The 24,811-nt window shown below is 51.9% G+C and overlaps 1 protein-coding gene across 2 annotated transcripts in view; it reads right to left on the minus strand.

The window, feature by feature from the left end:
- RPS6KA2 (ribosomal protein S6 kinase A2) overlaps positions 1-24,811 on the minus strand; it is a 293,472-nt gene that overhangs the window by 153,164 nt on the left and 115,497 nt on the right. The window contains exon 1 of one of the 2 annotated variants that reach the window (XM_075411814.1): positions 20,887-21,690. The exons of the other annotated variant lie outside the window; for it this stretch is intronic. Coding sequence (XP_075267929.1) covers positions 20,887-20,985 — 99 coding nt within the window. The 5' untranslated portion in view covers positions 20,986-21,690. Of the gene's footprint in view, positions 1-20,886; positions 21,691-24,811 lie in introns of those variants that run through there. 2 annotated transcript variants of the gene reach the window in all.

Here is a 24,811-nt window from a genome sequence, read left to right on the forward strand (position 1 = left end):
CAGCTCAGCGTTTAGCCTGTGCAGATGAGTTGGGAGGACGCTGGGGCAGAGAAAGACAAACAGCATATGCTTGTAGAGAAGCCACTTGAGCACAAAAAGAAGCAGCAGAAGCTTTTAACAGAATCCTAGCATGGCCAGGGTTGGAAGGGACCTCTGTGGGTCACCCAGTCCAACCCCCTGCCCAAGCAGGGTCACCCAGAGCAGGCTGCACAGCACCGCGGCCAGGCGGATCTGGAATATCTCCAGAGAAGGAGACTCCACAGCCCCTCTGGGCAGCCTGGGCCAGGGCTCCGTCACCCTCAGAGGGAAGAAGTTCTTCCTCCTGTTCAGCTGGAGCTTCCTCTGCTTCAGTTTGTGCCCCTTGCCCCTTGTCCTGTCGCTGGGCACCACTGGAAAGAGTCTGGCCCCGTCCTCCTGACCCCCACCCTGCAGATATTTAGAGGCATTTCTAAGGTCCCCTCGCAGCCTTCTCTTCTCCAGGCTGAACAAGCCCAGCTCCCTCAGCCTTTCCTCCTAGGAGAGATGCTCCAGTCCCCTCATCATCCTCGTATGCCTCCGCTGGACTCTCTCCAGTAGCTCCTCATCTTTCTTGAACTGGGGAGCCCAGCACTGGACACAGTACTGCAGATGGGGCCTCACCAGGGCAGAGTAGAGGGGGAGGAGAACCTTCCTCGACCTGCTGGCCACACTCCTCCTAATGCACCCCAGGATCCCATAGGCCTTCTTGGCAACCAGGGCACACTGCTGGCTCAGTTTTGAACCCAGCCCTACAGATCCCTGGGTGTCCTTCTATGAATGACCTGAGGGCTCCAACCATCAGGGTTTGGCAGATTTAGCAACAGCAATCAGAGACGCTTCTGCCTCCCGCCATTTGCTCCATCCCCCTTGGAGACTGTTGCTCCTACGTCAGAGGTGGCAGGACCGACGGCGCATGGCGTCACAGCCCGGCATGCTGGGGTGAGCCCAGCTCCATCCGTGGCTTGAGCCAGCACGCCAAGCCATCCCATGCTGCCGAGGCATGGCCACCCCTGCCCTCCCGCTGCCATTCTGCACGGCACCGACCCGCTCCGCAGAGGCACTCGCAGCAACAGACGCCCGCCGAGAGCTGGGGCTGCTCAGCCTGGGGAGGAGAAGGCTGCGGGGAGACCTTAGAGCAGCTGCCAGTGCCTGGAGGGGACCTATAGGAAAGATGGGGAAAATATTTCCAACAGGGCTTGTTGCCATAGGACAAGGAGCAATGGCTTTAAACTAAGGGAGGGTAGATTTAGACTTGATATAAGAAGGAAATTTTTTACTATAAGGGTGGTGAAACCCTGGCCCAGGTTGCCCAGACAGGTGGTCGATAGGGTGGGTGTCAGGAGGATGGGGCCAAGCTCTTTTCAGTGGTGCCCAGTGACAGGACAAGGGGCAATGGGCACAAACTGAGGCACAGGAAGTTCCGTCTGAACATGAGGAAGAACTTCTTCCCTCTGAGGGTGACGGAGCCCTGGAACAGGCTGCCCAGGGAGGTTGTGGAGTCTCCTTCTCTGGAGATATTCAAGACCCGCCTGGACAAGATTCTGTGCAGCCTGCTGTAGGTGACCCTGCTTCGGCAGGGGGTTTGGACTAGATGACCCACAGAGGTCCCTTCCAACCCCTACTATTCTGTGATTCTAGGCCAGGTTGGACGGAGTTCTGAGCAGCCTGGTCTGGTTGAAGATGTCCCTGCTCACTGCAGGGGGGTCAGGCTTGACGGCCTCTAAAGGTCCCTCCCAACCCGAAACCACTCTGTGATTCAGTTCTACGATTCTACGCAGCGAGGGGTAACTGGGAATACACAGCCAAGTGCCCCGGCCCCATCCCACCCAGCTTGGGGCGGAAGGGTGAGAGCTGGGCGAGGGCTGCAGCGAGGAGGAGGAGAGACGCAAAGCCCCTCTTTCTCTAAGCCAGTCTGCCAGCTGAAGGCTGCTGAGCTGCTCTGCGTTGGCAACTTGTGTTAACGCTGCAGAGAAGGAAACCAAAACCACTCAGAGACCAAGGTGAGAAGATGTCTGAAGCAGCACCTCACTAAATCTCTCCCAGTTTGCCATTCCGTTAAATAATCTCTATGTTCTGCTTGAGGCGGTGACTCTGCTCCTCCAAAGCAGACTGCCCAGGGGGAGGGGGTTCTCCTGCAGACCAGCTCGTGACCAAGGCAGCAGATCCTAGCAAGGCAAAGAAGATCTCGAGTCTGGTTTGGCCCCTGCTCACTGGTCACGCTAACCCGGTTTATCACGGGCTGCTCCTGGGAACAGAGGGGTGCTCTGTCCGCCTCCTTTTTCCCACATACCAGTTACACCACGGGTAGGTATCTATTTTTTTTCCATCTCTTGCTCCTTCTCCAACCTCTTTCTCCCTCCCTGCAGATTTCCTCTCGGCCCTGCACCATCTGTCCGAGCACTCCTTTCCGCACACTGCCGCATTCTCTCCCTTCTCTGCCTGCGGTCTATATTTAGCTGTTTTCCTGTTTACACCCCCCTCCAGAGAGGGGTATTGTTGAATGGGACCAGCCAGGAAGAGGAACAATGTGGTTGGAGCCCGAATCCCTTCAGACCATAATTGGGATGAGAAGCCGCACAGGGTTGGGTAGGATTTAAAACTTTTTCCTATGATTAATCAGAAACAGAGACCTGAATATAAACCCATAAAACCCCTTAGAGCAGCCTGATCAAAGCCAAAGAACACCTAGGGGAAGAAACAAAAGTCAGGAAGCCCAGGCAAACCTTTTTCTTTTTTTGACGCTGCAGATTGTTTTTCCATAAGTAAGATAAAACAATTTGGGTTTGGAAATTTTACAATATCCGTGTCCCTTTGCTCAAATTACCGGGAGCCCCTGAACGTGAATCCAGAGCGCATTCGTGATGAAAGCTCTGGGAAAAAGGTACTTGAAAATTACTGGGGAGTTGAGTACTGGTTGGTCCAGCGACACTTAAAGGGTCTTCAGCGGAGGAGTAGCAAGCACAAAGCCGGTTGTCAAGAAGCTGGCTCCGGCACAAGTGAGATCAGGACAGATCACAATGTTCGGGGTTGGAATGGACCTCTGTGGGTCACCCAGCCCAACCCCCTGCCCAAGCAGGGTCACCCAGAGCAGGCTGCACAGCACCGCGTCCAGGTGGGTCTGGAATATCTCCAGAGAAGGAGACTCCACAGCCTCCCTGGGCAGCCTGGGCCAGGGCTCCATCACCCTCAGAGGGAAGAAGTTCTTCCTCCTGTTCAGCTGCAACTTCCTCTGCTTCAGTTGGTGCCCGTTGCCCCTTGTCCTGTTGCTGGGCACCTCAGCAGACTTGTTCTCCAGACCCCTCCCCAGCCTGGCTGCCCTGCTCTGGGCACGCTCCAACCCCTCAGTGTCCTTCTGGTAGTGAGGGGCCCAGAACTGAACACAGTACTCCAGGTGCAGCCTCACCAGTGCCAAGCACAGGGGCACAATCTCCTCCCTGCTCCTGCTGGCCACACCATTGCTGATCCAAGCCAGGATGCCGTTGGCCTTCTTGGCCACCTGGCCACACCGCTGGCTCATGTTCAGCCGGCTGTCGACCAGCCCCCCCAGGTCCTTTTCCACCAGGCAGCTCTCCAGCCACTGCTCCCCAAGTCTGCAGCGTTGCGTGGGGTTGTTGTGACCCAAGGGCAGGACCCGGCACTTGACCTTGAACCTCATACAGTTGGCCTTGGCCCATCCATCCAGCCCGTCCAGATCCCTCTGCAAAGCCTTCCTACCCCCGAGCAGATCGACATTCCCACCCAGCATGGTGTCATCTGCAAACTCACTGAGGGAGCACTCAATCCCCTTATCCAGATCATTGATAAAGATGTTAAACAAGACCAGACGCAACACTGAGCTCTGGGAAACACCACTTGTGACCGGCTGCCAGTTGGATTGAACTCCATTCACCACCACTCTCTGCACTTGGCCATTCAGCCAGTTCTTTATCCAGCAGAGAGTACACCCATCCAAACCACGGGCAGCTAGTTTCTCCAGGAGGATGCTGTGGGCAACGGTGTCAAAGGCCTTACTAAAGTCCAGGCAGACAACATCCCCAGCGTTTCCCTCATCCACTAGGCAGGTCACTTGCTCATGGAAGGAGATCAGGTTGGTCAAGCAGGACCTGCCTTTCATGAACCTATGCTGGCGGGGCCTGATCCCCTGGTTGTCCTTCACATGCCCAGTGAGCACATTCAAGATGAACCGCTCCATAATCATCCCTGGCACCCAGGTCAGGCTGACAGGCCTGTAGTTCCCGGGATCCTCCTTCCAGCCCTTCTTGTAGATGGGCGTTACACTGGCGAGCTTCCAGTCGCCTGGGACCTCCCCTGTTAGCCAGGACTGCTATCTTCAGACACATCTGAAGCAACTGGGAGAAGGATGACTTCATCAGCAGCACTTTTCAGGGGCAGGAAGAGCCTCTCGAGGACCAAAAGGGAAAAGCCTGCACCTGCGGGGACAGGAGATGATCTAGAGAAATGGCTCGATCCCAAGAACCAAAGGGAAGCAACAAGGTTGGAAACTGCTCGGTCATGCCCTGAAAATCACTTGAAGAGGAGCGAAGATCCTGAAAGGGAGAAACAGTGTTTAAAATAAGTTACGCAGTGCCCTTTTTGAGGAGAGATTTCCACGAATAAAAGAACAAGAGTGAACTTCGTAGTAATTTTCAGCCCAGAGCGACTGTCAGCAGCAAAGCCCTGAGCTGCTAACCTGTCCGGCGTCCAGCAGAACCAAACCAACCTCCACCCTGAGTCAACGAGAGGTTGCGTATGGTATTATGAGATCAAATTCTAATCCTTTTAGTAGCATTTTCCATGGAAAAACCTGCCATGCTATACGTATTCACACCGTTACCTGCGTTATTCCTATAAACGCTACATACGCACACACAGAACGTGGCTGTAATTACAACTTATTCCTCATATTCCAGAAACTGCCCTAAAACGGAGCAAAAACACCACTAGGCATTATTCGCTTCTGTCCCCCGTATCGCAAACAGAACCGACTGTCTGACAACACGTGCGTCATCTGGTCAGCGTAAGACATTTGTCACGGGTGCCCACAGAAGTCCCCGACCCCCCTGCAGGCATTAATGGCTCATTTGTGGTTCAGAGGCAAAGCGTAACGAGGCAGTATGAAAGAGGTCGGTTTAATTTCACATTGTGGGGCACAGATATGCAGCCAGAGCGTGGCTGAGAAATTTGGAAGTTCCACAGCGTCACCGCGCAGAAATCTTGCTTTGCTGTTTATACATCCTGCAACCATCACAAAATGTCAAAATTTTGTATATTGACCCACTTGGCCGTTCCGCATGCAGATATGAGACGTCTGGAACAGGCTGTAGCACTGGAGCAGGCTGCCCAGAAAGGTTGTGGAGTCTCCTTCTCTGGAGATACTCAAGACCCACCTGGACAAGGTCCTGTGCAGCCTGCTGTAGGTGACCCTGCTTCGGCAGGGGGTTGGGCTGGGTGACCCACAGAGGTCCCTGCCAACCCCGACCATTCTGTGATTCTGTGATCAAATTATTTAAGCGATTTGATAGTGTATACATACAGTCATATTTAACTGAATTTTGTAGTTGTTATTATCATGCATTATTTCAAGGAGAGCACAATTAAAAAGCAATCTTCTTCCCAGACTTGCTCACTCCAAAGATTCCTGCCTGAGGACTCCTTGCTGCACGCTCCAAAGCCTCTCTTACCAGACAGCCTAAATATCCACTTTTATCCAGAGAAATTAATTATTCATGTCAGCAAAGTCAGCATCAGCTAGCAAGACAGTGTTTCAAGCAAACACTGATGCTCTAATTATACTTGTGTAACAGGCCTTCTAAAACCTTGTGAGTTGTTATACTATGATAATTTTTCTCATGAATTCTTCCTTTGGCTGCTTACACTTTCCGTTAGCATCTAGAAGATTGTTAAAATAATTCTACTGATAAATCAATCATTTGATGCTATATTATAACAATATATTATTCTAGTACAATGCCTCTTTTTCCCCCTCAGTACACCATATTATAAGGAGCTCCAAACAAACATTTTTAATATATTTCAACACAAAAATGCTCACTGGATTCCAAAGAGAAGCACAGCCACCATCATGCCATGTTGCCTCCGCTGTATACCAAAAGCACCTCAGTAACCTTGACAAAATGCCGATACTAGTTACTTCTTCTGTCTCACCCATTAGATTATAAGTGGGAATTGCTAAAACAAAAGATTAATAATATAGGAAAAATATTCATAAAAGGCTGCACTATTATGATAAATATAAAAATATGAATAAAAGACTGCACCATTATGATAAATAATCTCATTACTGGGGATGACAGTATTTCAAAGCCCAAATATTTATACAGGTAAATAGACTGATCTGCTTGTTTCTGCAGCAAATCCAAATATAGTCCTTAAAAAAAAAAACACCTTAGCTTCCTTCCTGGTGTTGAAGCACGGAAAATGCTCTGTAGCCAGCGTGGTGGTGAATCCCAGTTTCCCAGCAAGCTGTGCCCCTCTCTCTCTATTTAGGGGACCTAATATATGCTTACAAATGTCTGCAGGGTGGGTGTCAGGAGGACAGGGCCAGACTCTTTCCAGTGGTGCCCAGCGACAGGACAAGGGGCAACGGGCACAAACTGAAGCAGAGGAAGCTCCAGCTGAACAGGAGGAAGAACTTCTTCCCTCTGAGGGTAACGGAGCCCTGGCCCAGGCTGCCCAGGGAGGCTGTGGAGTCTCCTTCTCTGGACATATTCCAGACCCGCCTGGGCGCGGTGCTGTGCAGCCTGCTCTGGGTGACCCTGCTTGGGCAGGGGGTTGGGCTGGGTGACCCACAGAGGTCCCTTCCAACCCCGAACATTCTGTGATTCTCCTGCCACCTCCCTCTGCTTGGCTTCTTCAGAGGCTCAGGGGTGTGCTCCCACTCTTGCTCCCCTTCTTGCCCCGCTTTGTGGCACTCACAGGGTCTCCCTTCTCTAGCTCCCCATCTTCATCCACCTTACACCACCATTACACCTCGAAGAACTCTGTTCTCCTGTCTGTCTCCGGGGAATTTGACTGTGGTTTCAAAGCAAATGGCTGGGGGGGGGGGATATAAAGCCTCACTGCTTTATGAAACCAGGCTTAACATGAACCCAAATCAACACTTCAGTTTCTCCCTAATTGGCTGTGTTCACACACAGACAGCCGCGCTACGGACACACAGCACACTGATACCTCACCATTGCAGAAAAGGAACTGAGAAACCATGCAAGACCTGGCCATGCTGGGTTGCTTACAGTGAAACCAGCCTCTGCTGGGGTACCAGCACGGCTCCTCCGCCCACCGCTGCTGGCAACCTCAGCGGCTCAACATTCGCTTCCTTTGGTTCTATTTGACGGAAACAGATAGACAGACAGACAGACAGAGAAGAATTCCCCGTGAATACAATACTCAGTGCACGCACATAGATCTAAGTGCCTCCCACCTACAACTTGACGGTTTCTTTCTCCTACGCCTTGAAGATTTTTCCATTTAGGAGGAAAGAACAAGAGACTATGCAGTCAGGCAACAGTAAGAATTACGCTGAGAAAAAAGGAGATTCCAGATTTTACGATCTCAATATAATTTTATAGAGGCCAAATGTTTCGGACATTGTGATTTCAGATCCAGATGTGTTGCCGTCCCACACTTTAACCTCCAGCCCAAGCACATTTAGCCTGCCGGGTTGACAGGCTTGGCCAGGGGACAGATCTCCTTTACAGATCCAGTTATAGAATCACAGAATGGTTTGGGTTGGAAGGGACCTTAGAGATCATCTGGTTCCAACCCCCCTGCCATGAGCAGGGGCATCTGGTTCTGTGCTAGCCCAGAAGTTGGTAATAAGTTAAGACGCACTTAAATAGAAGGCAACGTTTGTTTGGTGTAGTCCTTGTCAGCAGCTTGAGGCCACCAGCCGGGAGGCAGAGAGAAGCCAGGGACGTTTACCTCGAGTAGGTTGTTCCTGCATTCTGCTCCATCCCGCGTTTTGGCAGGGACGAAGGAACAACGCTGTATGAACAACAACACCGCCAGGCTGGTGATGTGCTAAGTGTCACAACAAAAGCAGCACAAGTCTTCTCCTGATTCAGGTCTGACTACAATTCTGGGAGGAAAAAAAGAGCAATTTTATTTCCTTTCCCCTCTGCTTCGAATTGCGCAGGTTTGCACTGGTTTAGGCTCTACGGCATCGTAAATTGAAAAGAAGTATCACAGAATCTCAGAAGCAGCCCTGAACTACCAGGGTAAGGTGCCTGGAATGGCAGATCTTTTCATCATCAATGCCTAAATTAATGCAGGCTACTTTGAAATTCGTCAGGAAAACCCCAATGACTACACATCTGGGGACCTTATAAATGCTGTTAAATATCTGCAGGGTGGGTGTCAGGAGGACGGGGCCAGACTCTTTCCAGTGGTGCCCAACGACAGGACAAGGGGCAACGGGCACAAATTGAAGCAGAGGAAGTTCCAGCTGAACAGGAGGAAGAACTTCTTCCCTCTGAGGGTGACGGAGCCCTGGCCCAGGCTGCCCAGGGAGGCTGTGGAGTCTCCTTCTCTGGAGATATTCCAGCCCCGCCTGGACGCGGTGCTGTGCAGCCTGCTGTGGGTGACCCTGCTTGGGCAGGGGGTTGGACTGGGTGACCCACAGAGGTCCCTTCCAGCCCCAACCATGCTGTGATTCTGTGACAAGCTTACTCCCTTCAGCAAACTGAAATGGATAATGATCAAGCAGAAACCACGCAGAGCCACCTGACTTCACGTACCCGCAATGACAACGCACCAGAGCTGGCAGCTGATTTCCCCTTGGAGGTTTTTTGTTCAGAGTTCAAAAGAGAACCCAGAGGGTGAAAGCACACAGGCAAAACAGGAACAAAAGTTGCCATGCAAAGCAAAACGGTAACATTTCACTATTTTCCAAGGTCTTGTAGATGCCATAGTAACCGGGCTTTAACAACAGAGCACGGCGCTGCGAAAATGGGACTACACAGAGCTAAAACCCCCGGCAGACGTTCGGGCTCAGCTGGAAGAAGAGCTTTCACGGGTATGGAACCCCCAGCAAGGCAGTGGGGAGCCTGCGACGTGACGGGACTCCCGAGGAGTTTTGGCTTCTGCTCTCGCTGAAAGAGCAGCGATGGGAAGCCATTCGAATGACGGAAAGCCAGGATGCCGAGCCGCTTGAGGAGCAACGGGTTGGGTCTACTGGCTGTGAGGGGGGGACGTTGCTGAGATGTGCAGTGAGCTCCGCATCCGGGATCCTGGGAGGTGTGGTAGATACACCAGAAGGCTGTGCTGCCATTCAGCGTGACCTGGATAGGCTGGAAAGCTGGGCAGAGAGGAACCTGATGAGGTTCAACAAGGGCAAGTGCAGGGTCCTGCACCTGGGGAGGAACAACCTCATGCACCAGTACAGGCTTGGGGTGGACCTGCTAGAGAGCAGCTCTGCGGAGAGGGACCTGGGCGTCCTGGTGGACGACAGGTTAACCATGAGCCAGCAGTGTGCCCTGGCTGCCAAGAAAGCCAATGGGATCCTGGGGTGCATCAAGAAGAGTGTGGCCAGCAGGACGAGGGAGGTTCTCCTTCCCCTCTACACTGCCCTGGTGAGGCCTCATCTGGAGTACTGTGTCCAGTTCTGGGCTCCCCAGTTCAAGAAAGATGAAGAGCTACTGGAGAGAGTCCAGCGGAGGGCTATGAGGATGGTGAGGGGACTGGAGCACCTCCTCTACGAGGAGAGGTTGAGGGAACTGGGCTTGTTCAGCCTGAAGAAGAGAAGGCTGAGAGGGGACCTTATAAATGCCTACAAATATCTGAAGGGTGGGTGTCAGGAGGATGGGGCCAAGCTCTTTTCAGTGGTGCCCAGTGACAGGACAAGGGGCAATGGGCACAAACTGAGGCACAGGAAGTTCCGTCTGAACATGAGGAAGAACTTCTTCCCTCTGAGGGTGACGGAGCCCTGGAACAGGCTGCCCAGGGAGGTTGTGGAGTCTCCTTCTCTGGAGATATTCAAGACCCGCCTGGACAAGATCCTGTGCAGCCTGCTGTGGGTGACCCTGCTTCGGCAGGGGGGTTGGACTAGATGACCCACAGAGGTCCCTTCCAACCCCTACTATTCTGTGATTCTGTGATTCTGTGATCCGTGTCGGAGCTCTCCGGCCATCGCCCAGCATCTCCTCTGCATCAGCACTTCCTCAGATCGAGCTTTGTTTTTACTGATGACTCTCCAGTTACCTCGGTCAACTGAGGGTGGAAAGTACCAAAACAGAGGCAGTACAAGGAAAGCAAAAACATGCGATTCCCATTGTCTAAAGCGTAAATTCAAAAAAGCTGAATCAGATGAAAGATAGGGTGAGGGAGAAGGAAAAAGCAGAACTGCTGCCTTACAAGGAAAACGCCCGAGCAGGCCAAGTGAGAGCTTTGGTGGACACCAGGAGCCGAAAGCCTGGTCTCAGGGACATGGTTTCCATCCGTGCGGAGCTCAGCATTTCCGCGGTCCAGCCGTGGGAGTCTACACACCAGCTCTCAGCGCATTCAAATCCTCAACATTTCATTTACAAGAGGGAAAAAAAGCCTGAAGACAAGGGTAGAGAATCATATCCCAGGAGGGCAGAACAACTTAATTTCTTCTCCTCAGGAACCGAAAAATGGGGAGCTGATGTGCCTCCCTGAAGAGACGAGACAAAACCCCAGACAGCGACAGCTCTTGGAAAGATAAATGAGTGCTTGCAGACCATAGCGGTACTCCATGGAGAGAGCTCTGTTCTCATTCCTGTCTCCGTCCCAGCAATGTCACACCAGCAACAAGATTTAAAAAGCAAGGGGAAAAGGGCAGACTTTCTCTTGGCTGCGGTGCGTACAGCATGTTCAACGTTTTGTCAGTCCCCGCTTCCCCGGGGACGGGTTATAATTGCCACGGTTGTGCATGTGGGAAACAACGGGGAGGAACAGATGAGCACAAAAGAGGTAGAGAAATAAAATCTAAACTGAGCAAGAAAAGAGCAAGCGGTCAAGAGGGGAAGCAAAGAACCAACCTAGTTTTCATAAATAATGCTCTTCATAAGGCTCAGTTTTTGAAATGACCCAGATTGTCCGCATTAGAAAAGATTACACTTTTAATCCACTCGTTCGACTTTGAGCCAGCAGTGTGCCCTGGCTGCCAAGAAGGTCAATGGGATCCTGGGGTGCATCAAGAGGAGTGTGGCCAGCAGGTCAAGGGAGGTTCTCCTTCCCCTCCACTCTGCCCTGGTGTGATCCATCCGGAGTACTGCATCCAGTTCTGGGCTCCCCACTTCAAGAAAGATGAGGAGCTACTGGAGAGAGTCCAGCAGAGGGCTGCGAGGACGATGAGGGGACTGGAGCATCTCTCCTGCGAGGAGAGGCTGAGGGAGCTGGGCTTGTTCAGCCTGGAGAAGAGAAGGCTGAGAGGTGACCTTAGAAATGCCTCTAAATATCTGCAGGGTGGGGGTCAGGAGGACGGGGCCAGACTCTTTCCAGTGGTGCCCAGCGACAGGACAAGGGGCAACGGGCACAAACTGAAGCAGAGGAAGCTCCAGCTGAACACGAGGAAGAACTTCTTCCCTCTGAGGGTGAACAGGCTGCCCAGAGGGGCTGTGGAGTCTCCTTCTCTGGAGATATTCCAGACCCTCCTGGACGCGGTCCTGTGCAGCCTGCTCTGGGTGACCCTGCTTCGGCAGGAGGTTGGGCTGGGTGACCCACAGAGGGCCCTTCCAACCCCGACCATTCTGTGATGCTGCGAAAGGCTGGTGTGGGGATGTGCTAATACAAACATTACAGGCAAAGACATCGCCAGAGTCACAGAACCTGTCCACTGGTTGCCCTCAGCATGGAAGTGGAGAAGACAAAGCTGAACTGCTGTGGGATTTTCTTTGTTACTCACTAGAAAAACAGCTGAAATTTCCACTGAAAGAAAAAACTCTCTCCCCTGACCAAAAACCCAAATATCCGCCCAAGCCTTTTACTTCTTTGTCAGGAAAATTGCTTGTAGAAGCCTGTATTATGGAGGTTTTCTTTCACACCATTTATCAGTGCTTGCCACTTTGCATATAAATCACGCGGCCCAGTTAGTCCTCCATCAGAATGTGGGACCAGAGGACGGACCTGTGGGACGGTCAGGCTCGGCAGATGCCAAGAACACACCCTACTTCTCCCGAGCATCACCACCCCAAAGAAGCCTCAGTCCCACAGCACGTTCTACACCATGTAGATCTTTCAAACCGATAGGTTCCAGCTTTTTCAACCATTTTTTTGAGCGTTTGGCAACAGTTCTCGCTGTCACTTCGGCCATTCGCTCTACGTGGCACACAGCAGGCTCTGCCACATCGCTAGCAGAAGGAATTATTGGATTCCTTCTCGCCAAAGGACACGGTAAAGCTTTGAGTCTGGAATCCATCTTTGTGTTAGTTTGTATATGGAGATGTCTAAGGCTCAGTCTTGTTAATAATGATAAAAGAGACTCACAAATTCAGCACAGAGTTATCTTTGCAGTTTGTAAGGCCAGCCTCTAATATTCCTCTGGAACAGGTATGTCATTCTTTATAGTGCTTTACATATTACTTCATTATTTGCAGTAAAACCAGCAGCCTCTACTAAATTCTGTGCATCTTAAACTATATTTCCACATAAACTTTAAAAAATCTCTAATAATGCCCATTTTCTCCTGGTTGAGTTCTACAAAACTTCAAAACAAAAAAAGGCACAACAAAATCCCAGACCCTGAACGTATGTACACGCGCATAAAACAAATTCCACATGTTTACATGAAACGAGAAAAAAAAAAAATCTCTTTTCCTGCTTACCATCACTCTCAGCCATCGTCACATGACTCTCATCACGTCACAGCTCACCAGTACTTGTGACTGGTGACACACAACGGGAACCGACGCCAGCCGGCACTGGGATGTCCCTGGAGCAGCCCTGAGCTGGCACTGTCCCGTTGGGCATCGCAAGAGGGTACCACCGAGCTGCCTGGAGGATGGTGCTGCTGGGAACGAGCGGGACTGGGCAGCCTCTGCCGCTTAACAACAGGTAAAGTTGAATTTTATAGAGAAAACCACGCACTCATTCTCCTCCCTTGTAAAGCCTTCAGATTATTCATAACAACTTTTGAAGAGAACCATTTCCTGGCTTCTTCCAGTCATGCACGGGTCCAAATTTGGCCCTGCAGGAAAGAGCTGTGACACCTTTTAATTATACCTGGAGTTTATATGAGCTCATTTATTTAGCTTTTATAAGATATCTGGCATTTAGCGGATCACTTTCATTACTTATCATCTGAAAGCACGCTAGCAGCCTGTATCTCCCCTCCTTGCCCGCGCACTGCTGCGCAATCATAGAATCATTGAGGTTGGAAAAGATCTCTAAGACCTTCAAGTCCAACCGTCAACCCAACACCCCCATGCCTGCTAAGCCATGTCCCAAAGTGCCACATCCACACGTTTCCTGAACCCCTCCAGGGATGGGGACTCCACCACTGCCCTGGGCAGCCTGGTCCAATGCCTGATAACATCACCACCATTTCAGAAGAAGGTTTTCCTCACTGATAATGTCATGGTTTAGTCTTCCGCGCATTCAGACTAGCAAATATTGAGATGAGAAGTATTTTTTCTTGAGTAACTGGTAAATAAACATCAGGAGGTTTTTCTGTTCTGATTTCTGTCTTCAGAAATACTTCCAGTTACCTGTCACAACACAAACACAAAAAGTGGACACAAATGCAAAAGGCACACATGGAAGGAGTCCTCTCCTGAGACTAGCAGAAAAAATGGATCAATCAAATGCCACTGACAAGAAAAATAGGTGCAGAAGAGCTCAGCCCTCCGAGAACAGACTTCTTGTACCACAGGCTATAAAGTTATGAGCTAAAACCGAGAATAAAATTACGCATTTTCCACTGGCATAAACCCAAGTGACTCTAAATCCTTGTTCGGCAGGGGCTCAGCTGCCCCAGGTCCCAACCAGCCCACCAGGTCCAGCTCTGTCCCCCTGATCGCCCGCCCACAGATGCTCCAGGCTCAGGGACCCAGGGCACGACCTGGCCCGCAGCAGCACTGGAGAGGCACCGGCCTCTCCGTTTCATTCATTCCTTCCATCACTTGTTCGTGATCCCGACCAAACACTTGTTCCCCGTACCACTGCCTCATCACCGGTCACACAAGGCTGGCACGTGAGTGTCCCATCAGCTGATCGGCCAGGGCCCATCCCACAACCAAACGAAGACCTCTTCTGTTCTGTAAGGATATGAGGACCCTGCTCTAGGCACAAACGAAGGTCCACCCTGGCTACAGGACCAGATCCTGAGTTTAATCATGTGATGTTGGCTCGATGGACACACACAAAGAGTTACAGTCAACGGCTCGATGTCCAGGTGGAGACCCATGATGAGTGGTGTGCCTCAGGGGTCGGTACTGGGGCCGGTGCTGTTTAATACCTCTGTTGGCGACATGGACAGTGGGACTGAGTGCACTCTCAGCGAGTTTGCCGACGACACCAAGGTGTGTGGTGTGGTTGACACGCTGGAGGGAAGGGATGCCATCCAGAGGGACCTGGACAGGCTGGAGAGCTGGGCCTGCGTGAACCGCATGAAGTTCAACAAGGCCAAGTGCAGGGTCCTGCACGTGGGTCGGGGCAATCCCAAACACAAGTACAGGCTGGGCAGAGAGTGGCTCGAGAGCAGCCCTGAGGAGAAGGACTTGGGGGTACTGGTGGATGAGAAGCTCAACGTGAGCCGGCAATGTGCACTTGCAGCCCAGAAAGCCACCCGTGTCCTGGGCTGCATCAAGAGAATCATGGCCAGCAGGGCGAGGGAGGGGATTCTGCCCCTTTACTGCGCTCTTGTCAGACCCCGCCTGGAGTCCTGCGTCCAGCTCTGGAGCCCCCAGCATAGGAAGGACATGGATGTGTTGGAGCAGGGCCACGAAGATGATCCGAGGGCTGGAGCACCTCTCCTACGAGGACAGGCTGAGGGAGCTGGGGCTGTTCAGCCTGGAGAAGAGAAGGCTCTGGGGGGACCTTAGAGCAGCTGCCAGTGCCTGGAGGGGCCGACAGGAAGGGTGGAGAGGGGCTTTTCACAAGGGGGTGCAGTGATAGGACAAGGGGGAACGACTCTAAACTAAAAGAGGGCAGATTTAGATGAGAGATGAGGAAGAAATTCTTCCCCATGAGGGTGGTAAAACAGTGGCCCAGGTTGCCCAGAGAAGCTGTGGCTGCCCCCTCCATGGCAGTGTTCAAGGCCAGGTTGGATGGAGCTCTGAGCACCCTGGGCTGGTGGAAGATGTCCCTGCTCATGGCAGGGGGGTTGGAACCAGACGATCTTTAAGGTCCCTTCCAACCCAAACCATCCTGTGATCCTATGTGTGTCAGAACTGATCTGACATCAGAGCCCGTGGGTAGGGCCCGCCAGCTCTGGACTGGATGCCACACAGCATCGGATCAAGGCATCATGCAGACACTGAGACGGTGGAAATGGAGCACAAAATGACAATTTGAATCGCTCTTTGACGGGACAGGGTCCTTTGATTTAAAAGTAATTTTTTACAGCGGGCCATCAGCATCCAAACCAAAGGAAGAGCTGCTTGTTAACAGCGTGGCCGCGGCTGGCACGGGTCATACTCCTGAAAGTCCCAAACTTTCACGACGAAGGAAAGCCATTTTTCCCACTCTACAGCAAAGGCTGAGAAAGGGGATCTGAAAAGCTTTCAAATGCACAAAAGTCCTGCTGCAAAGGAAAGGAAGCAACCCGGTTTTCACGGTGACAATGGGCAGGAGCAGAAGACACGGGCTTACACTGCTGTAAGAAAAAATTGTGTCAGACATCAGAAAAACTCTCTGACACTACGAATCGTGTTCTAAAATACACCTCCTAGGGAGGTCACGGCCATTTACCACTGGAGGTCTTTAAGCAGAGGTTAGAAAAACCTCTTTGTCTGGTGGAATAGTTTAGATACGGCTGATGCTGCCTGAGGAGGAGGAGGAGAGGGAGTCCAGACGAAGGTTTTTTAGATCCTTCCCAGCCCTGTTTTTCTCTGGACAAGTTATCCCCACACATCTACCTGCTTAATTGTCCCTTTCTGTAGCTCAGCAGTTAATTTGAGGCTTGTGGGAAGGAGCACGTAGCGAGCCAGAGGCTCAAGAGACTGTTTATTTGGGATAAAGTCAGGAGTTGGGGAGCAATTTCTTTATTATGAACCGTGTACACATGTGAGAAAGCTCTCTTGCCACCAAAACTGAGGTAAATAGGTAGAATTATACCAAAGGACTTGAATAACCATCATGATTTTCACTTCACAAATGCGGGAAGCAGGGCACAGGGGTCTGAACCATCTGTAATGACACAGCAAGTTATAAAAATGAGCCTGAAAATTGGATTTCCTGGCTCTTCGAGTGACCTACCTGAGGGACTGCCCTCTCGTCCTGCTCGCCCTCCCCTGCCCTGCCTCCCGTCCCCCTGGCGAGCCGTACGAGGCCACCAGAATGGCCCCAGTTCCTCAGAAAAGTCTCGCCTGCAGCTGGGGGAAGTCAGGCTACGACAGCGCCGGGGACTGCGGCCGTGCCAAGAACACTCACCGCAAAGATGCTCGGCACAAAGGGAGGAAAAAACCCCAACCCTGCAGCTGCCTCAGGACTTGCACCTTGCAGAGCTGATCCGGGGCTGCGAATCCCCATCTCTGCCCCTTCATTGCTTCTTTCTGTCCAACCTTTGACAGCAAGAAAATATTCCTCTACACAACGATTACCCACAAAAATCAAACAGAGACGACAAACTCTTTCCAGTGGTGCCCAGTGACAGGACAAGGGGCAATGGGCACAAACTGGAGCAGAGGAAGTTCCAGCTGAACACGAGGAAGAACTTCTTCCCTCTGAGGGTGACGGAGCCCTGGCCCAGGCTGCCCAGGGAGGCTGTGGAGTCTCCTTCTCTGGAGATATTCCAGCCCTGCCTGGACGTGGTCCTGTGCAGCCTGCTGTGGGTGACCCTGCTTCGGCAGGCGGTTGGGCTGGGTGACCCCAGAGGTCCCCTCCAACCCCTACCATTCTGTGATTCTGTGATTCTGTGAGTAAAGGACATACTGCTGATGAAGGACAGACCTGTGCTTCACACGAGCAGAGAGGATCTCGCTCGCGTCTGCCAGCGCGGCGTTGCTCCAGCCCGCTGTGCAGGAGGAGCAGTCCGGTTCAGCATTTGCTGGCCACTTTCCTAACGCTGCTGCACCTCAAGCTTGTAGGAAATCAGGGCCAACGATCAGAACCGAAAATCTCTCATAAAAAAGTATTACCGAGCCAGAGCCAGCTCTTCTACACCAGCTGGAACCCAAGGAGGACCCACACTTGAAGCACCCACAGGAGGTCCTGCCTCTCACAACTGATGTCTTCGAGACACACCAGGCTCCAAATCAATCTTTAATTAATTTGCAAGAACTCTGCTAGGCTCCAAGCCCCATACATAGACCAAACAGAATTTGGATTCACCATTACCAGTAAGACAAAACAAGAATTAAAGGAATTAAAGAATAACGAATTAAAATACATGAGGAATGCAAAAGTCGGAAACCTCTCCCAAAAACATCAATGGCAATGTTTTAACTGGTCATTTTCTCAAAAAAAATAAGCAAAGCTTGTGCCTCACTGGAATAAATATAATCAAATTCTTTGCATGTTAAGGTCTTTCCTAGCTTATTCAAATGGCATATTTAACTTTTAGTTTATAAATCAAGGGACGTCGCTCGCTGCTGCCAGAAGACGCATCCCACTGGGGCTCAAAGCCTTCTGCAGATCCACGCTCTGCTTACTTTCTCCCGATGGTTTCCCATCCGTGTTCACCAACGCTCAGCAAGGGCCACAGACAGAGCCCAGCTCTCGGATGCACACACGCCCTTCCCACCGACTGCGCCCGCTTCTCAGCTGACTTCAGTAAGAACCCCGTGCGCAGGCAGAAGGGCAAAACTCGGCTCTGCACGTTTAATGCAATTACATCACTAAATACCTTATGAATGAAGGGCAACGCGGGCCATGCCGAAAAATAATATAAACTGAAAATCGGAAAGTGTAGCCAAAGGAGTTCAAATCTCAGCCAGCTTTTCCCAGGATAGTAAGAAGGGCCCAGGTTTTGGGCACGACGAAACAAACGCCCTGAGATACCTCATTTCTCAGCGCGCTCTGCCTCCTTCGGCAGGACCAAGTGCGGAACCCAGCTGTCTGCATAAGGCAATGGTCTTGTTGCCTCAGATCTAGCCATGACACCGGCATAGGAAATGGTTAAATAAATGTCAGGTTAGAAGCTGTGATTTGCTAAGTCATTTTCTGCATCTCTACCCCTGCTCTGCGAGTTACGAAGCTCGCTGCAAGTGAATTTAAAGCACAGCAGTACCCCGCAGTACAAAAAGTGATTAATCATACTATATTAATAGCTAGTATGATATTATTTTGAATCTAATGGTGGTATTTTAAACATAGCAAAGGCTTGAATGCAGGAGTACGTATCTTCAACCCTTCACCCCTCTTTCCCAGCTGGCCAAAAGCACACCACAACAAAAATCCCACACAACCCAGGCGCAGCCGTCCCCTCCCAAACTTCAGATGCCATCTAGCACCACGTAACTTCTGCCACCTATACTGGCTACCACCCGCTAGGCAAAGCAATTCCGCCTGTGCTTTCTCCAAACTCCTTCCCTTTATTTCACTTTTACTCATTCCACGCTGTAATAACCTGTGCCTTTTTACTGCCTCTTTAAAAATACCTACCTATTGGGATGAGGAATATTCTGACTTGTAACAATCCAACTCCCAACAGGCTCCCCTGCACTTTCTGTTTGACTGACAAGCGCTCATTAGCCTGCAATTACAAACTGATACGCAGAAGGACTCGGGGATGGAAATCACGGGGGGGGTTGATGTTCATATGTTGGGTTTTTCCCCTCTAAGAAGGAACATCTCTGCTGATTTTCACACTTAAACAGCAGAACAGATTTCGTGAATCATTTTTTCTTCCCGGTCGGAACAACCCCTATTCCCTGATGCATTCTCATACTGACTCACTTTGCACAAAGTCGGTCGCTCCCGCCAAGCCAAGGGAGAGAGGAGGGAAGTGGCCGCAATGCTTTGAACGGACATGTCCGATGGGAGACATACCGGGCTGCTGCTTGGAGCAAATTATTAAAAATCAGGAAAAAAAAAAATCCTTGCAAGACAACACAACACACATCAGGGGAAACTATTTCACAGATACTGAAAAGGCCCAGTAAATCCAATGTCATGCTGATGGGTCAAAGGGATTGTAAAGGCTTATTTTTTTTAAAGAAACGACGGTCTGCGCTGAGCCGCACTGCTCGTTCGCCCTCTGTAAGCTCCATAATTCGTGTGGTGGATTCTGTTTCTCCCCAGGCACGGCCCTGCGAGGTGAGGAGTCCCCAGGTCTGGCAGAGCCCTGCTGGCCCAGCATCCCCTCCCAGCAGTGCCCAGCCGCCCGTCCCTCTCGGGACGCCTCCGTGCCACCCGCTGACTCCAGCTTTGCTTTCTGCGGGCTCCGGCGGAGCACGAGCTTCGTGAATTCCCTGTTTTTTACAAGGAACACCTACTCCAGACTCGCCTTTGCAGCGCTGGGTTCGCCAGGGGGAAGCCCTCTCCCCTCAGCCCTAGAGGGACAGGGCTGGGGCAAGGAGGCAGCTTTAACAACTCACTTCTTAGCTTGTTTGAAATGCATAGCGTGACTGGCAGGTGAGTGAAATAAAATGAGGTACCCTGCATGATGACTGCTCAAGCAAGATGATTTTAAAGGGCTGAGGAAGAAAAAACCCAATAAAAACCACCGGTCAAACCCTCTGCTTTTCTGCATGTCCTGTTTAAGCAATGACACGTGAAGAACTTGATGTTCAAACAATTACCTGGCACTTTAAATAGGACACGACGAGAATAACGTATTAAAATGTATTCACACAGCAGGAGATTAATCCTCCTCCTCCTGGGAATACCGGTGCAAACCAGAGGAACTCCTCGGAGGTCAGCTGAAGTACACCAGCATAAAGCAAGCGTGAGGCGAGGGGAATCCGGCCCCATCCACCTCGGTTTTAATGCAGAGGTTGCAGACCATCCCTCATGATAAAGCGAATGGCATAAATATAACCGCCATCTATTGAATCGATCTCCCACCCTGCCGGCTGCTCGCAGCTCCAGATATAGGGCTGAGGAACAACGGTTCGAGGAGGCGAGGCAGAAATCCCCCCTCTGCCTTCTTCCCCCGTCGCTGAATCGCCGTAGGTTTAATTTAACGTTGCCCCCCCCGCCCCGCTCCTGAAGAGCAACTGCTCCTTCAAACAAAATAATGATAAAAAAAATAATGCCAGCATGCCCGGGGAGAGAAGATAAATGCAAAAATCTGAGCAAGCATGAGAACCTACAGACGAACAAGCGAGAAAATCCCTCTCTGACACACCACATATAAAAAAGGCGCTAGCAAATTGATGAATTATTTGGAAATCCGGCGCCGCGAAAGAATAGTATGTGTGCAGGGGAGGAAGACAAAAATCTGAGGCTGTCGCAAAGCATGCTGCCATTTGTGCTAATTTAAGCCGATCTGTCATTATTTCCTCCAACTTCATGATGTCCTGAACCAGCTTCCTCCTCCCCTGCCAGGCTGACAAAGGGATCCTTAGCAACACACTCAGATATTATGCAATGAACCCACAAAAAACACGGAATTACACCGAAACAAAGAACTCCAGGTGCGAACACCACCACCTCCGGGGAAAGACAACTAATTATTTTATTACTTTAACTATTTATCACGTCAGCCAGCGCAGGCACTCCTGCCTACCTTTGTCCCCAGCACCTAACGGTCTTTGCTGCATTTCGCAAAGTTACGGCGATTTTTACCTCAAATCGACTCAGGCTCGAGCTCTTCGACCGCGATTTCTTGCGGAGGTAGACCGAGAAGAACCGGCGCACCGTGAACTTCTTCATGTTCATGTCCATCGCCCCGTCCCGGCTGCGGAGCTGCGGCGGAGCTGCCGGCGAAGGGCTAGCGCATCCCGATCCCCCCCCGTTCGCACCCACGGGCAGGAGCTGCTCCGGAGGCTCGGCTCCCGGTCATCGAGCCGGGCACGGCCAACCCCGCGAAGGGTCCGAGACGGAGCGCTGGGAGCTGGCTGCTTGCTCTTCGGAGCATAAAGGCGTCGTACTCCCTCCTCGCTCGCAGTGTTTACATCGCGGCGAGCCGGACTCGCTCCCCGCTCCCTCTCCCCTTAGATCCTACTACATCCAATCGGGCTGGGCTGGCGCTGCGTGCATCATCATCATCATCATCGCCGTCAGATGACAGGTCCCGCGTCCCGGGCGGAGAAATAACCGACACTCCCGCGCCGCTCGGGCTGGCTCCGCCGGTTTCCTGCTTCCCGAATCACACGGGGAACAGCGGCACAACGCCGCGCTTCGGGGCTCAGCTCGGGATTTCGGCGCTGCTGTCGCTACCGGGGGCTGCGGCGCTCAGATTCCGGCAAGAAATCAGCTCCCGAACAAGAAGGTCTCCCGGGAGGCGGCTGGAAGACGCCGCGACCCCGCTCTGCCAGAGCAGCGGGGTCTGAATCTCCTTTTATCTGAATCTCCTTTTATCTGAATTTTCTTTTATCTGGACCTCCTTTTATCTGAATCTCCTTTTATTCCAGGGAGCGTACAAGTCCCGCCGCTTCTCCCCTCCCAAAATCAAAAAGCTTAAAATCCTGCTCATAAATTACAACCCCCCCCCCCCAGCTTTACGTTAAAATACCTAAAGCAGCGCAGCTCTGGAAACAGCACGCGCAACGCGAAGGGGAAGCAGCGCTGCTCCTCTCCCACTCCGGCGGGGAGCCGCAGCCCTCCCCAGAGGTTAAATTCGTCCATCTATTTCCAGGCTGCAACTCCGAGCCGCTCGCTACGCTGCGAGCAGGCGGACGTGCAGCTCAGCGCCCGCCTCCCCGGCATCGCCACGTTTTCTCAGCTTTTCTTCACAAACTCGTGAATCGCCGGGCGATGCAGGGACCGGAGAGCTTTCTCCGCCCGTGGCACGCAGCTTGGGCTCCCTGTCCGTGGCAGCCTCTCCTTTCCGACCGCCACGGAGCACCCGGACATGCCTCTCTCCCATAACCTCCCACAGAAAGTCAGTGACTCTGATGACTTTTTAATGACTCAGATAACTAAGCCCAGAGAGAGCTGACACCGCTGCAGCCTGAGAAGAGTCCTCAAGGGTGGGGGTCAGGAGGACGGGACCAGGCTCTTTCCAGTGGTGCCCAGCGACAGGACAAGGGGCAACGGGCACAAACTGAAGCAGAGGAAGCTCCAGCTGAACAGGAGGAAGAACTTCTTCTCTCTGAGGGTGACGGAGCCCTGGCGCAGGCTGCCCAGGGAGGCTGTGGAGTCTCCTTCTCTGGAGATATTCAGGACCCGCCTGGACGTGGTGCTGTGCAGCCTGCTGTGGGTGACCCTGCTTCGGCAGGTGTTGGACTGGGTGACCCACAGAGGTCCCTTCCAACCCCAACCATTCTGTGATGCTGCGAAAGGCTGGCGTGGGGATGTGCTAATACAAACGTTACAGGCAAAGACATCGCCAGAGTCACAGGACCTGTCCGCTGGTTGCCCTCAGCATGGAAGTGGAGAAGACAAAGCTGAACTGCTGCGGGATTTTCTTTGTTACTCACTAGAAAAACAGCTGAAATTTCCACTGAAAGAAAAAACTCTCTCCCCTGACCAAAAACCCAAATATCCGCCCAAGCCTTTTACTTCTTTGTCAGGAAAATTGCTTGTAGAAGCCTGTATTATGGAGGTTTTCTTTCACACCATGACGGAGCCCTGGAACAGGCTGCTCAGAGGGGCTGTGGAGTCTCCTTCTCTGGAGATATTCAAGCCCCACCTGGACAAAGTCCTGTGCAGCCTGCTCTGGGTGACCCTGCTTGGGCAGGGGGTTGGGCTGGGTGACCCACAGAGGTCCCTGCCAATCCCGACCATTCTGTGATTCTGTGAAATGACAACACCACTCCAGTCAACCTGCTCTAAGAGAGAGTTTGCTTTAATTGCTCGTCTGGACTCTGCCGTGAACTATGTTGGCTGGTCATGCCTGGCACCACCTGCTTTGTTCGCAGGTTCTCTGTCCCTCCCTTCCATCTACAGCTCACCACAGTCTACATGTAAATGGAAAAGAAATTAAAAAAAAAAATAGAAAACAAAGAAAAAAGAATATTTTGGCGCTGATGGTTTCATCAAGAAGGAGGTCAGGTTGGAGTGGCTGCCTTTAGCGTTGGGCTCCATGATCTCCTACGGCCTCTGACTCCTCCGTGCCCGGGACCACTGCTGTCTCCCCAGCCAAAGACAGCTGCAGCACGGTGGCAATCTGCTTTACCCCTTTCTATTCTCAGCACCTCCTTCTGATCGTTGCTCTAATTCTCTTGGTTTGCAGCCAAAGTGCATCTCCTGGGGGGGCTTCCAGGGTGGTGCCCCCGTACAAGCCCCGGCAAGCCTAGGAGCCCTTTCCCACTGCAGTTGCGTTGGGTCCTGGCAAAAGATCCCGGAGCGGAGGCAACAGCCCCAGCGAACACCGAGCTAGCTATAGGCACACCAAAACCCTTTCCACAAGCAAACCAATAAACTGGTAAAAAAAGCAATTTAGCTGGTCTAACAGCTTCTCCTGTGCCCTGCCCTCCGTCCGGCAAAGAGACGCCCAGACTTGAGTTGGGGTAGGCTTCATGCTGACCAAGGCCTCTGGCAGCCACACGTGTTCTTATCCTTGTAAGCCACTCGAGCTTTAAACAGCAACCAGACAAGACCAGGGTAACTCCCTGAACCCTCCGCATCAGAGATACAACACAGTCCCGCCCGGACACCGACAGCTTTCTTCATGCAGAGGAGAGGTCATTTCCCAGGTGTGAACCCACACATGGGTGTGTTGGAGCGGGTCCAGAGGAGGCCACGAAGATGATCCGAGGGCTGGAGCACCTCTCCTACGAGGACAGGCTGAGGGAGTTGGGGCTGTTCAGCCTGGAGAAGAGAAGGCTCCGGGGTGACCTTAGAGCAGCTGCCAGTGCCTGGAGGGGCCAACAGGAAGGGTGGAGAGGGGCTTTTCACAAGGGGGTGTAGTGATAGGACAAGGGGGAACAGCTCTAAGCTGAAAGAGGGCAGATTTAGATGAGATATTAGGAAGAAATTCTTCCCCATGAGGGTGGTGAGGCCCTGGCCCAGGTTGCCCAGAGAAGTTGTGGCTGCCCCCTCCATGGCAGGGTTCAAGGCCAGGTTGGATGGAGCTCTGAGCACCCTGGGCTGGTGGAAGATATCCCTGCTCATGGCAGGGGGGGTGGAACCAGATGAGCTTTAAGGTCCCTTCCAACCCAAACCATTCTATGATTCTATGACAGGCTGTTACCATTTATACTAGCAGGTTGATCACAGCCTTCCCATCCGTTACACACGCAGTACTCTAACGTACAAGGACATGCAGCCATCGTTACGTGTACCTGCTCCGTAATCAACTTCCAAGAAGATTACACGGGCTAGGACTTAACACCCAACTATCAGGTACACTTACTACATTCAGAATTGTGTTCTTTACTACAAAAGGGGAAAAAAAAGCCAGTTACAATGTGTTTGGCGATTTATTGTGAACAGTGGAGCAGAAGCCAGCCTTTGATGCTGAAGGCTAGACCACAACACAAACAGCGCGCCCGGGCGAGGAGGTAAGCCTCTCCTCACACCCCTGCCAAGACACAGGCAGGGAAATAGGAATGACTTCCTCGCCTTCTCACTCCCCCTTCCCGTCACCCCTTCAGCCAGGTGGATT

The sequence above is a fragment of the Opisthocomus hoazin genome, chromosome 2 (assembly GCF_030867145.1).
Source record: "Opisthocomus hoazin isolate bOpiHoa1 chromosome 2, bOpiHoa1.hap1, whole genome shotgun sequence".
Lineage (NCBI taxonomy): Eukaryota > Metazoa > Chordata > Aves > Opisthocomiformes > Opisthocomidae > Opisthocomus > Opisthocomus hoazin.